Below are 15,095 nucleotides of genomic sequence, written 5' to 3' on the forward strand. Positions count from 1 at the left end.
TCTGTTCTTATGATTTTAATAAATATTTTTTCTCTAGTTTCCTTTATTGTAAGAATACAGTATTATAATACATAAAGCATACAAAGTATGTGTTGACTATGTTGTCAGTAAGGCTTGTAGTCAACAATAGGCTATTAAGTTTTGGGGGAGACAAAAGTTATACATGGATTTTCAAGGATTATTCACAGTCAACTGCAGTCTTTTTTTTTGTTGTTCTACTTGTAGAGATTTTCTCTTTCCCTGATTTTTAGTATTTTTATTATATTACATCTAAATGAGATTTGTTTTCTATTTTTCCTGCTTGGAGTTCATAGTGCTTCTTAAATATAAGACTGATTTTTCAACAGTTTGGGGAATTATATCCTTCACAGACTCAATTTACAGGTGTGCTTCTTCTGTGAGTCTCTGCGTTTTCCTATTTCTTTTCTCTCCGTTATATAATCTCAATATTTGCTACTGCGCTTAGAATTAATTCAACCCCAACTCTCCTAAATTTTAAATCTCTTTTTTTTTAAGATTTTACTTATTTGAGATAGAGCAAGAATGAGAGAGCACGAGAATGGGGAAGGGGAGGAGCAGAGGCAGAGGGAGAAGCAGGCTCCCCACTGAGCAGGGAGCCTGATGCAGGGCTCGATCCCAGGACCTTAGGATCATGACCTGAGCCGAAGGCAGACCCTTAATGGACTGAGCCACCCAGGCGCCCCTTAAATCTCTTCTTGATGTGTGCAAATACATCAGATGTTTTAAAAATTTCATTTATCGTCCTGGATTCCTTTCTTCCAGAGCCCTGTAACCGTCAAAAATCTGGATTGGTTGTTCCCTAGACCTGGTACACAGGTATTATACTGGGATCACCACCATACAGTATTATCTTTGCCTCTCTTTCTGGGCTGGCATCCTCCAGCAGTGATTGGGTCCATGGAGGCAAAAAAAAATTTTGAGATCTTACATGAATGAAAATACCTTCAGCCTGCTTTCACATTTAATGGATAATTTGGCTGAACATAGAATTTTAGATTAGAAATCATTTTCCTTCAGAATTCTGAAAACATTGCTCAATTTTCTTGTGGCTTCTAGGGATAATTTACCAGAAGCAGATGCCATTCTGATTCTTGGTCAATTGTATATAAAATGAGTATGTTCTCTAATTTTAAGCCTCTCATCATCTGTAGTATTCATAAATTTCCTAACATGTTTTGGTGTCATTCTATTTTCATCCACTGTAGTGGGCACTTAATGGGTCCTTTCGGTCTAGAAACTTATATCCTCTGTTAAAGGAAATTTCCTTTAATTATTTAATTTCATGATTTCCTCCTTCCTCTCTCTTTCTAAAATTCATGTTATTGGGGCGCCTGGGTGGCTCAGTCGTTAAGCGTCTGCCTTCAGCTCAGGTCATGATCCCAGGGTCCTGGGATCGAGCCCCGCATCGGGCTCCTTGCTCAGCGGGAAGCCCACTTCTCCCTCTCCCATTCCTGCTTGTGTTCCCTCTCTCGCTGTGTCTCTCTCTGTCAAATAAATAAATAAAATCTTTTAAAAAAATAAATAAATAAAATAAAATTCATGTTATCAAATACTGGATAATCCCATTATCTATTTTTATATAGCAAGCCCAAAACCTAGCATCTTAAAACACTAACCATGTTATTTCCATGCAATTCTTTGAGTCAGAAATCTGAGGAGTGCTCAGTGGAGGGAGGTCTCCTCTCATCTCCATATAATATCAGCTAGAGTGGCTCACCTAAGGCCAGTCTGGTCATGATGCCTTCACCACATGCATAAAGCCTTGGTACCAGTTGCTGGCTGAGATAGCTAGGTTCTCCTTCTCATGGCCTCTTTCTCCTCACATAGTCTCTCATTATTCAGTGGCCTATGCTGGGCCTTTTTACACAGTAGCTGCCTTCCAACAAGGAAAAAATGGAAGCTGCAAGGCCCCAAACAGGCTAGGCTGGGAATTAATTTACCAATCACTCTTGTCACATTCTACTGATCATATCAAGTTGACGGGCAAACCAAAGATTCAAGGGGAGGAAAAACAGACTCCACCACTTGATAATGGATGGGGAGGAATGGGAGAAATTGCTGGCACCCATCTTTGCAGATAATCTACTATAGTCCACAATCTGGCTTCAGATTGCTCAAATCTCCTGAGAATAGCAGACACTCATCCAATTACAGTATCAGCCTCAAAGACCAATATCTCATGATCTACACTGGATCTGGATTTGTTCCTCAGGTGTGGATTCTCTTGATCTGCAAACCTGGCAGCTCAATGGGAGAAGAGGGCTTGAAGTAGAAACAAGGATGAGGCATCTCAACATTATCGTTACAGACAGTCTTCCACTTAACCTACTAATAATCAATATTACTCCCAACTTTCCAATGTGCCTGATATCCTTCAGGTAAGACACCATCTCTTTTACCTTCTATATAGAATAAACCTTCAATATTCTGTGGGGTGAGGGAGATACCGTCATCCTACTATTCAGAGTTAAGGGCAAGTGGGGAGAATTTGGGATGACTAACATATAATCCCTACCTTTATCCTCACTTCCAGAGACAACTGCTCCCAATTTTTTATCCTCTGGGGAGTTCTGTGGAACAAACTGGATTGCTTTACAGTTTTGCCCACTCTCTGAGTTTAGGATTCAGCTAGCTCACTCAAATGTCACCACTGGTCTACTTTCCAACTTCCAAAAATTTGTCTTTAACTCTTAACCTATCTCTTCTTCCTTAAGTCCTATTTTTCAATCCTTTTATATCATTTTAGTTGAGTTTAGGAAAGAGGAAAGTAAATGTATGTGCTCCAACTGTCACCTTTAACAAAAATCATTTTTATAGGCTATCATTACAAACTTCAATACCAGAGCTAGTGTTATTACAAATTACTTAAGATATAAACCATAAATCACTTTCATAAAAGTGCATCAAAACCCCAAAACTGAGACCAAAGTAGTCAAAAACAAAATTTCCTGATATATGAACATGGATACTTTTAAGCTTAGTTATAATTAAGACCTATCATTTCATCTCAACCAAATGAGTCACACTCATAATCTGAGAGTAATGCTTTAAACAAAACGATGATATACTTTAATACCATGATTCCTTTAAAGTATTTTTTGCAATAATGATTTAACACATTTTTCTCAGACTCTTTCACAATATAAAAACTAAACTTGGTTCTGCATTCTCTTACCTTCTCCTAGAAGAAAGAAGTCACGACTACTCTCAATTTTCTAATACTACTAGTCTATATAGAGAAACCAAGGGCAATATACTGGGTAAGAGTAGGAGTATTATTTGAATAAGCAAACATGACTTACTGAGACCAAAATGGAAAAGAGTATCAGTAATGTAAAGGTGGCAATGCATTTGTTATGTCCAATAAAACATTTCTTTCTGAGCCAAGAAGCTCTAAAGGGATCTTCCATCAAAGAAAAACAGAAAGCAGTACTCTCAAGTTGCTCCTTAATTCATAACACAAATTCATCGTAATAATTCTAAAATCCAGGCCCTGGGGCCCAGCAGCCTCCCGACTGCGGTGAAGAGCCACAGGCTGCAGTGACAGACAGAGTGGCAGGGCCTGGTGGAGCCCTCGGAGCCAGCCTCCAGGGCACGGACCCCCTGCACCTACCTCACCAAGGGGCCCAGCTCAAGGTGTCCACTGCCCTGGTCCTCTGACCCATGGGCCTGGAGCAAAAGCACAGTCTGGAGACTGCCCACTGGCTCTTCTCTCTCTCCTCCCCTCAGCCTCTCTGCACTACCCCAGGCTAAAGGCAGCCGAGCCAAGGCTCCGAGAGCAACAGTTTGATCTCCCACTGCAAGTGATGAATTCATCTTAGTTTTGGATAGCTTTCCTTATGGTTTGTACTTCAAGACTAAGGACACTTAAAAGAAAGAAATTGCATAGCTCACCTACTGCCAGCTTGACAGCAAAAGTTTTAGGAATCAAGAAGGAACACTGGGTTATTTCCTAAGATTAAGCCTTTAAATTCCAATTGGATGCTGCATAGCCATGTGCACATTTGACCATGAAAATGATCTTCCATCAAGGAGATCTCCTTCTTCAACTAAATCAATTTAAGTGGTTGGAAGAAGAATGGACCCCTATCCGACCAAACTCAGCCAGACAAATTAAATCAGTCTTTTTGGGCAAGGAGTAAAGCTGTTACAAGGGTGGCCTAATGACTTTCTGCTCGCACCACCACCTAACAGCCCCTTCCAGGACTGTCACCTGTATGTAGGTGGTGCCCTATACAAGGGCACCTGGCTAAGACAGCGAATGAGGGCTGAAATCCTGCCAGGCTTCATTCACAAAGCCAACTTTATTGGTGTATGGCTGTGTCTACTCAGACGACATGGTTCCTTTTTCTAAATTGTACCAAGGCACCCTGTATGGGCTAGAGGCAGTTCTGACCATCCTACTACCATATCCCTGTCCTACCCAGGATTATATTCCTTACCTCAGATGGACTGAAGATTCTCATGAACAGATTAGGTTTATTGTAAAAGATGAAATGTTTGACACAAAATGAAATTAATTCCATAGGTAAACTCAAAATATTACTATAGGTATGAATTATGTTTGTGTGTATTTTTATATATATAAATATACAGTTAATGTGGATACACATTTCTATATAAGAAGTTAGCACAACTTAAACTTAGTAAATGTTTAAAATAAAAAAAAATCACTCTGGATTTCTATATAAAAATACTTTATGAAGGAAAAGAATTTTTTTTTTACATTAGACAATCAGTTTTGGCTTTTTATATTCTAAGTTCAGACAATTTTGAGTTAAGAGAGAAGATAATGTCTATGTTCCAAAAGAGATTCTGGTTAGATTTGATATGTTCTCATTTTCATTACTTCTCTTTTTGTTTAATAAGAATCTCACTCCCTAGTCTCTGGTTGCTCCCTCATGGTACCCATCCTCCCAATTGTATCAACACTTATCTTCCCAAATTAAGGCTGATACTATCCAATCTCTTCTTAAAACTCCTTCCTATGACCTCTGCTTCTCCATTGTATACTCTAGGTTTTATATGATAAAGTACAAACACCACTGTTGTCAAAGTCCATTAAAGAAATTCTTATGGGATAACCAGGCCCTCGGAATAATAGTCCTATTTATTTGTGCCCTGTAATTATTTTCATGGTATAGAAAACAAATGTGTAAGCAAAGATAAACTGAGTATCATTTTAGTACCAAAATAATACTCAAATATTAATGAAATGAAGTGGTGACATGCTACTGAAAAGTGTAGTCAATTTTTTTCTACTTTAAGTCAAAAGAGTTATAAAAGATCTTATAAGTGGATTGACAAAAGAATGATTCTCTTAAAGTTTACATAGGGCAAACCTGAGATTAGAATGATCTGCATAAGCTTTCATACAGTTTTTAAGATTATTTTATTAAGATTATTTTAAGGCAAATTAATATCACATAAATGATGCAAAAAGATAAATATGTAATGCTGCTAGCATCAGTTTCAAGTAAAACATATAAAACTCCATATGCTTCTACCTGTCTACTATATAAAAAGATTGATTCAAAGTCACTTGCCATTTTGGGTGGCTCAGTCAGTTAAGTGTCTGACTCTCGATTTCGGCTCAGGGTTGTGAGATCAAGCCTGCTTCAGGCTCCAGGCTGGGCATGGAGTCTGCTTAAGATTCTCTCCCGCTCCATGAAAAAAGAAAAAAACAAAGTCACTTGCCATTTTTGCGAGAAGTCTTCTGCACTGTCATTGGTGGGCACGACTGAGCAGGAGCTACATCTGAAGCAGCAGGAGAGCCTGTATGATGAGCCTTTACTTTGTCAGCCCAACTGACACCTGTAGGAGCCAGACGGGGAGCAGCCACTGTGCCTGGTGAACCCCTATGGAGAAAATTCTGCATTAATAAATCAAATATAAAAGTTAAAAATTTTTAAATTTAAATATATACTTAATATTATCCTGGGTCTCTATTTATGATTTTTCTTTGTTATTTCCTTCCTCTACTAAATTTCAGCTAAGGATCTTCTTTTTCTAGTTCCTTGTGTTGTAATTTATTTATTTCAACTATTTTTCTTAATACAAGCATTTATAGCATAAATTTCACTCTAACATCTGCTTTTGCCACATCCCATAGGTTGTAGAATATTGTTTTCTTTTTTTTTTTTGAGACATATTTTGATTTACCACTTGATTTCTTATTTGGCCCACTGCTTGTGCAGCAGTGTGTTGTTTAATATTTACATATTAAATATTTAATATTTACATTGTAAAAAATAAAAAATTTGAAAAAAAATGAAAAAAATAAATACCATAAAATATTATGCAGCCAATAAGAAGAAATGGAATATGCATGATAAAAAAAAAAGAACTTGGAATACTTCCAAATAAAAAAGCAGTGTAACATTTTATTCCCCACTCATTTGGTTATATGTCACTTTTCTATCACTGTTATTTACATCGTGTTTATTTAAATGAAATTTAATTAACACAGTTCAAAATCCTTTAACTTTCAAAATAAAAGTTAAAATCTTTTTTTTTGCTTAATATATTTAAATTTTAAATAAATTGGGTGTGTATCTCCACATATATAGAATACCATACAAACAGAGCAATTTAAGTCAAATATATTCATAAATTTATGTCGGTCTAATACTTCATTAATCTAATACAGTATAACATACTGTATGGGAACAGGGATAATATAAAAGCTCTCATTAATTCAGTTTAAAAGAAAATTTCAGTTAAATGGGGGAACCTTAAAAAATATACATATATACCTTGAACATTTTATTTCAATTTAAAAACTCCTATCTTTTAATAATATAAATGTGCATTAATTTGTCAATCTATTGACACAGACATAACCAAAACAGGCTTTTTCTTTGTGTACATTTCTTACATGAACCATGACCACAAGTATAATGCCTCATCAGCAATATCCAATTTCGGTTTCTTTAAAATGAAGTGAGAATTTAGTGACACCTATTAAACATTCTAAGGGTATAATCCTCCTCAACTTTAACAATATTTTTCCCAATCTTTTGACAGCAAAACTTTAATAGTTCACCTTTATCAAAGCTTTCTAACAACTTGTCTTAAGTTTTCACAGAAACAATGATTCTTTTTGTACTCATATTTAACCGATTTAATATTTAAATTATGAGTTAAATAATGAAGACAAAGCAAGTTTGGTGACTATATATTCTGAGTAAACACTTAACCAGTAAGAGGAAAGTGAGTAGATATATTAAAAAGTAGCCTATGAAGAACCACAATTTTCAGCACACTGAAAAAAAGTAGGTTTTACAATGATAATAAAGAATGCCATTTAATCCAATAATATGATTAGATGGAGATCAGTACAAGAACTTTTACCATGCATGCATTAAAGGCTTCCAATGTTAAAAGAAAACAAGCATTATACAATATTCTGAACCACAGACCAATGGACTACATTATATAAGTACATCCCTTAAAATGGTGCTTGAATATACAGTTACTTGGTTTTGTTTGCTTATATATCTTTCTCCTATTCCACTGGTTCTACTCAGTAACCTTAATGAGCTTTTACTAAGTGCCAGGTACAATGTTAGGTGCTTGGGATACAGAAGATATGACAAGGATATTGCGTTAAAAAAGATTATAGTACAAGTACAAAAAAGAAACATTAAAAAAATTATAATACATCGCAAATATAATAATAATACAAATAGATGCAAGACTCAGTAGTAACAAGAGATGACGATGACTGTGACGTGGTCGGGGAGGGGATAAAAAACAGTCAAGAAAGGTTAGGTTTTTGTTTTTTAAGATTTTATTTATTTGACAGAGAGAAAGAGAGAGAGAGAGAGAGAGCACAAGCAGGGGGAGGGGCAGAGGGAGAGGGAGAAGCAGGCTCCCTGCCGAGCAAGGAGCCCGACGTGGAGCTTGATCCCAGGACCCTGGGATCATGACCTGAGCCGAAGGCAGATGCTCAACTGACTGAGCCACCCAGGCACCCCAAGAGAGGTTAGGTTTTTAACACAGGAAAGAGAAATGACCAAGTAAACTACTTACCACCCCTCCAATTACACATACAATATTTAGATTCGCTATGAAGAATTAAGAGTCCAAACAAAACTATGTCTTAAAAACAAATTTCCCCAGGGACATTTAAGGACAACAACAGTGATGACTGTTTAACATTATAGCTGCCAGAAGTGACAGTAACATTTGGGGCAAACGAGGAGCTGACTAAAAAACTTTAAAGGAAAATCTGGAGAATGGAATGGCCACAGGGGGCTTTGAAAAGCTCCTACATGTTCCTGGAAATCAAGAAGGCCACGCATATGTACAGGGTTCTGTGCATGCCCCAGAAAGATCTGAGAAGGCCCTAACACCTCACTTCTGACTGACCTTGAGGCTCTGAGGAAGCAGGAAATGAATGCTAGAGCACTGAAGGTATGTACAACACATACACAGGACTAGGAACCTTCTGTGAAATCAAGCAGAAACTTTAGTGACTACACATGACAAAGAAAAAAGACTTCAGAAAACTAGTTCAAGAGAGTTTTTGAACAGTAACAATATCACCACCACCAAACCCACAACAACAAATCCTGAAGAGGTAGCAATCTGATCTCCAAAGCTGCCACATTATTTAAAATATCCAGTTTCAACAAAAAAAGTCACAAGACATGCAAATAAACAGGAAGGTATGACACATTCATACACACATAAAAGAACAGTAATTGAAACTGTCCTCAAGGAAACCCAGATCCTGGGCTTACTAGACAGACTTTAAATCAGGTACTATAATTATCTTCAAAGAATATCGAAGAACAAAAGAAAATTGTGTCTAAAAAACTAAAGTATGCAAACAATGTTTCACCAACTATAGTATCAATAAAGAGAAAGTAAATATAAAAAAGTACTACATAGATACTCTGAGTTGAAAAATACAATAACTGCAATGAAAAATTCACCAAAGGGGCTCAACAGCAGATCTGAGCTAACAAAATAAAGAATCAGCAAACTTGAAGAGAGGACAATTGAGATTATCTGAGAAACAGAACGAAAAAAGAATGCAGAAAAACAGACCCTCAAAGACCTGTGGAACACCGCCCCAAGTACCAACATAGGTATAGGGAGATTCCCAGGAAAGAAAAAGGTGCAAAAAGGATATTTGCAGAAATGGACAAAAACGTCCCAAATTTGATGAAAAACATTCACCTATACATCCAAAAGTTTCAGTGACTCTAAATAGGATAAACTCAGAGATCCACACCTAGATACATCACAGTCAAACTATCCAAACACAAAGATAAAACCATGAAAGAAGCAAGAGAAAAGTGAGGCATCTCAAAATGAATCCCTAATAAGAGTAACAGTTGCTTTCTCATCAGAAACCATGGGAGTCAGAAGGAAGTGAGAGGGGGCGCCTGGGTGGCACAGTCAGTTAAGCACCCAACCCTTGGTTTCAGCTCAGGTCATGATCTCAGGGTCGTGAGATTGAGCCCCAAGTCAGGCTCTGCAGTCTGCTTGAGATTCTCTCTCCTTCTGCCCCTTCTGCTCATTCTTTCTCAAATAAATAAATGTCTTTAAAAAAAAAAAGAAATTTAAAAAAATTTTAAATTAAAAAAAAAATTTTTTTTAATTAAGAAGGAAGTGAGAGGACCTATTCAAAGTCCTGAAACAAAAAGACTTTCAACCAAGAATTCTATGCACTATACAAAACTATTCTTCCAAAACTGAAGGACAAATGAAGATATTCTCAGAAAAACAAAAACTGAGAAAAACTGTCAGTAGCAGACCTGCCAACAAGACATACTAAAGGGAGTCCTTCAGGCTGAAATGAGAGGACACTACACAATAACTTGAATCCGCATGAAGATATAAAGAACACTAGTAAAAGTAACTACATAGGTAAATACAAAAAAATATATAAATGTATTTTTTGTTTATAACTTTTTTCTATCTGATTTAAAATATAACTGCATAAAACAATAATTATAAAACTGCATTGAGCCTGTACACATGGGGTAGAGCCAGCCAGGAGGCAGGAGAGGCCAGAGCTGTCGTTCTGGGCAGCCCACTCGAGGATGGCTCCCAGTCTTCCGGAAAGCGCTCGGCTTGGGGAAAGCAAACCCTCGCCCTGCTCCTTTTCAATTGAGAGCATTTTAGGATTGGACCAGAAGAAAGACTGTGTTCCTTCAGTGAAACCCCACAGGCCGCGGGCAGACACCTGCAGCTCCTCAGGGAAAGATGTTAACCTATGTGTGCATATCCCGAGCCTTCCTAATGGGGTCTCATTCCCTTGTACTGTGGATCACCCAGTACCAGAAGAAAGATTTTTGAAATACGAAAATTACTTTTCAGCCTCAGAAAGACTGTCTTTGAAAAGACAGCTGAGTTGGTATAGAGGCCGGAGACCCAGAACTGCTTTTAGTCAAAACCAGATTACGTGTTGGAAAACGTCTTTAGAGTTAACTGCTACCCAGGCATTGGTATCAGAGAAGACTTAGCTCGAAAATTGAATCTAGAGGAAGACAGAATCCAGATCTGGTTCCAAAATCGGCGTGCAAAGCTGAAAAGGTCCCATAGAGAATCACAGTTTCTAATAGCGAAAAAAAATTTCAACACAAATCTCTTGGAATAGATAGAAAACTAAACACGTGAGATTATCTTACAATTGCAGAACATGAAGAATCAATGGAAATATCAAGTGTTAAAAACATGATGTTTTCTTTTCTGCATTTAATCTAAGTGTTGTCATTTTTTCCCTAAAATATATTGTAAATATTTACTGTTATAACATGGTACCTATTATACTTGGCACTTTTAGTTACAATAAAGGCCTTTCCTATATATTTTAATAAAATTTTCATAAAAAGCCAGTTATTTTTTAAGTGAGCAAATTTAATCTAATTAATTAGTTCGCTAAAACTCATGACTAGGTGATTCCACAAGCTGGATTCAATTTACAAAATAATTCAAGTAAAATAATCTGAAGAATGGCACAAAGATCTGATCTGTTTCAATTACTTTTCTTCAAGTGCATTTTGAAACATGATTATTAGTTTCTCTTAATTTCTGGCATGAAGCAGTGAAAATTTCTCACCATCAATACAAATCCTTCTAGCATGCCAGTTTCAAGTTTGTTTGTTTTTTTTTAAGCAAAATCATTATGGCAGGGTAGAGATAGAAAGGCATCAGTTGTCATATTCGTATATATTATATTGCAAAAAGATTCAAATTGGAAATAAATGCAAATTTTTAAAATATTAAAAAAACTGCACTGATAGGATTACAATGCGTAAAGATATAATTTTCAGGACACTAACACAGCTTATGAAATATATTTAGATCTTTCATTGTGAAAGCAATTGCCAATTCATGTTATGAATCATTTAGCATGACATATGTTTATGGGTTTTAATTTTGGATCCTAATTATATTTGAATATATTACATTTCCTAAAAGCTAAATTTTACTCTCTTGGATTTTTTTTTATTCAAACAATTTCAAACACAAACATATACATGGATTTTTTATAATGGAGTATCAGTTTTATAATACTATATTATCCACAGAAAATAATTTATTGTAATGCAAGCCTTAGTTTTTTTTAGTTCATCTCACCCAAAATTTAAGCTTCTTCGAGCATTTGATGTTACACTTATTCTATCTGTTGATGGACTTGGTATCACATGACGTCCTGGAGACATTTTCTTTACTTCCCAAGCCAAAGAAGTTGGTCTGTCAATTTAAGACATACAAGAGATTAAATTAACAGAGAAAAAAGAAAAAAACCTAGTATTTTTTCTTGGTTGTTAGTGGGTGAAAACATAATCAGGTCACAAATTTTCCTTAGAGCAGTGTTCACCAGAAAGTTACCATATTACCCAATAAGCAACACATATAATGCATGGTCCAGGACTTCCCACCCACTGTAGCACAGCAACATAACCCTACTTATCCAAAAAGGCCATGGGTTTACAAACACATGAGATATACTACTTACGTTTTAAAAGCCTTCACATACCCAGCTAAAAACACATTAAAAAGGCAATGGTACTAATTCAGTCTACTTATACAACTCAATTTGTGTCTGATGTCCTGGAAAACCAAGTGTGTAGAACAGAGATCAAGACAGAAAAACAGTTGTGAGGTTAAATGAAGAATACACAGGAAAATATGAAGTCTCCTTTCCTCTACATGAGAGTGGGAGCATAAACATTTCCTTGCTCTTTGCTGGGAAAGCTAACTTCTTCACTAGTCCCAGAACCTTGAAAGGATGCACAATCTTTACTAAACCGTTTTCCTGGGACACGTGGGTGGCTCAGTCCCACACCTGGCTCCTTGCTCAGTGGGGAGCCTGCTTCTCCCTCTACCTGCTGCTCCCCCTGCTTGTGCGCTTTCTCTCTCTCTCGCTTTTTCTGACAAATAAATAAAATCCTAAAAAAAATAAAACATAAACTGTTTTCCTCAAGTAGCGTTTTCTCTATTCCTAATTGGCCTCAGTACAAACCTCTATAACTCCCCAGAATCTCCTTCCCTCTTACTTTCCATTCAATCTAGTGGTTGTGATTTTTTCTCACATTAAAAAGTGGTATTTGTCGGGGCACCTGCGTGGCTCAGTCAGTTAAGTATCTGACTCATGATTTCAGCTCAGGTCATGATCTCAGGGTTGTGAAATCAAGCCCTGCATCGGGCTCCACACTGCGCAATGAGCCTGCTTGAGATTCTCTCTCCCCACCTCTTTGCCCCTCCCCAAACTCTTTCTCTCCCTCTCTAAAAAAAAAAAAGTCATATTTGTTGTCAGAAAACAAGAAAATGCAGATAAAAGATTATCCAAATCAAATCTAAAGCTTTTGACAATTTGTCAAATCACCTTTCAGAAAGCTTCTAACAAATCATACTTCTACTAGATGAAAAGTGCCCATTTCCGTTGAACCTTGCCAACAGTTAGGATCTTGTTTTAGAAATTTCAATGGCTCGTGAAAGAGATGGCATTGCTTGCAAAGTCTAAAAACATTACTACCTGGCACTTTATAGGAAAAGTTGGCTGACTCCTATGCTAGAGTTTCAGTCTTGTGAGGAGTTTTCTTTTTATTTCTTCTTCCTTTTTTTTTTTTTTTTTTTTTTTTTAAGATTTACTGATTTATTTAGTTATTTGGGGGGGAGCACACCAGCGGTGGGAGAGGCAGAGGGGGAGGGAGAGGGAGAATCTCTCAAATCACGAGTTCTTTTTCTTACAGAAATTTCAATAACAGTGTGTTTTTAAATTCATTAGCAAAAATTTTTTTTGTTGTTTTTAAAATTATATATTTTTATTAACATTACTAGTGAGGCTGAACTTTTTTTTACCAGCCATTTAAATTTCTTCTTGTGGGGGGGCAGTGCCTAGGTGGCTCAGTCGGTTAAGTGTCTGACTCTGGATTTCGGCTCAGGTCATACTCTCGGGGTCCTGAGATCAAGCCCTGACAGCTCCACGCTCAGTGGGGAGTCTGCTTCTCTCCCTCTCCTTCTGCCCTGCCCCCTGCTTGCGCTCAATCTCTCTCTCAAATAAATCTTTAAAAAATATATAAAATAGGGGCACCTGGGTGGCTCAGTCGTTAAGCGTCGGCCTTTGGCTCAGGTCATGATCCCAGGGTCCTGGGATCGAGCCCTGCGTCGGGCTCCCTGCTCAGTGGGAAGCCTGCTTCTCCCTCTCCTGCTCCCCCTGCTTGTGTTCCCTCTCTCACTGTGTCTCTCTCTGTTAAATAAATAAATAATCTTTAAAAAAAATAAAATATATAAAATAAAAAATAAATTTATTCTTTGGTATTTGCATGTTGGTAACTTTTGCCATTTTTTTCCACTGGGATTTTCATCATTTTCTAATGGATTTGAAATCATTTACTACTACTACTACTATTATTACTATTATGGCTACATATCCTTTGGCATAGATAACATAACTACTTAAATTTTAATTTTTCATGCAGAAAGGCATATTTTATTCCTATTAAATCAAGCCTATTAATACTTTCCTTTGTGGTTTCTGCCTTTGTCTTATAAAGTCCTTACCCACAATAAAAACATATAAATATTTATCTATATTTTCTTCTCTATGTACACTGCAGCTTTTACATTTAAATCTCAAATGAATTTTGATGCATGATTTGAGAAAAGTAAGATGGATAATGCCATCTACAGGGAATTTAAGGTTGCTTTCTATATCTAGGAGCTGCCTCAAGAAGCAAAGAGCAGATATGCTGATAACTGGTTAAGATAAAAAGAGATAAAAAGAGAAGTTTCAGGTGTGGTACCTGGACATGGTACCAGGACAGAGTTAACTAACTTGGACTTGGCCTCAGAATCTTTCTTAATACAATCCTCAACACAGCCACCGCTACCTGACTGAAGTTTATAAGCAGGCAAAAAAAATCTAGTTAGCTTCTTATGCATTGGTGGTGACATTATATAGACCCTTTTGGATACAAGAAACAGAAACTCAAGTTAAATTTAAAAAGAAAAGAAATAAAGATTTACTCTAAGGATAGAAACTATACAAGGTCAAGGACATCCAAGGTGGGGAAAAACTAGAATCAAGACTCATGAGGATTAGACCAAGAGGAAAGAGGCTTAAAAGCAACAATTTTAAGCTCTCAAAGACCACATGATTTCCTTCATCCCTGATTGTCTCTGTATATCTATTCCATTTTCTTTGAACCTGCTTTCTTCTGCTTATTTTCACAAGAACAATATAGCCACCAATCTCAAATTAGCATGATGATCCCTTAACTTGGTTCAACCCAGTGAAGGAATGTACCACACCCAAATCTAATCACCTCTTCTCAGGGGTTAGGGTTAGGGTTTTAACTGCTTGGTACAAACATGGACTAGGCCTGACCCACCCAGGGACTGTGGGTAAAGCAAGTACCAAAAAAACCATATCAAAACTTGCCATTATGAGATGAGAAATAAGTCAGTCAGAGAAAGACAAATACCATATGATTTCACTCATATGTGGAATTTAAGAAACAAAACAGATGAACATAGGGGAAGGGAAGGACAAATAAAATAAGATGAAAACTGAGAGGGAGGCAAACCATAACAGATGCCAAACTCTA

At 36.8% G+C, this 15,095-nt stretch overlaps 1 protein-coding gene and 1 pseudogene across 6 annotated transcripts in view; one reads left to right on the plus strand and one right to left on the minus strand.

Annotated features, from left to right (window-relative positions):
* The window catches only part of SCAPER (S-phase cyclin A associated protein in the ER), a 529,442-nt gene that overhangs the window by 427,282 nt on the left and 87,065 nt on the right, over positions 1 to 15,095 (minus strand). For all 6 annotated transcript variants that reach the window (XM_078079039.1, XM_078079040.1, XM_078079036.1 and 3 more), the window contains 2 exons: positions 11,620 to 11,736; positions 5,719 to 5,879 (listed from right to left, as the gene is read on the minus strand). In XM_078079039.1, the coding sequence (XP_077935165.1) occupies positions 5,719 to 5,879; positions 11,620 to 11,736 (278 nt within the window). The remainder of the gene's footprint in view (positions 1 to 5,718; positions 5,880 to 11,619; positions 11,737 to 15,095) is intronic.
* Positions 10,071 to 10,689, plus strand: LOC118552329 (homeobox expressed in ES cells 1 pseudogene; annotated as a pseudogene).

Source organism: Halichoerus grypus, chromosome 8, assembly GCF_964656455.1.
Source record: "Halichoerus grypus chromosome 8, mHalGry1.hap1.1, whole genome shotgun sequence".
Taxonomy (NCBI): domain Eukaryota; kingdom Metazoa; phylum Chordata; class Mammalia; order Carnivora; family Phocidae; genus Halichoerus; species Halichoerus grypus.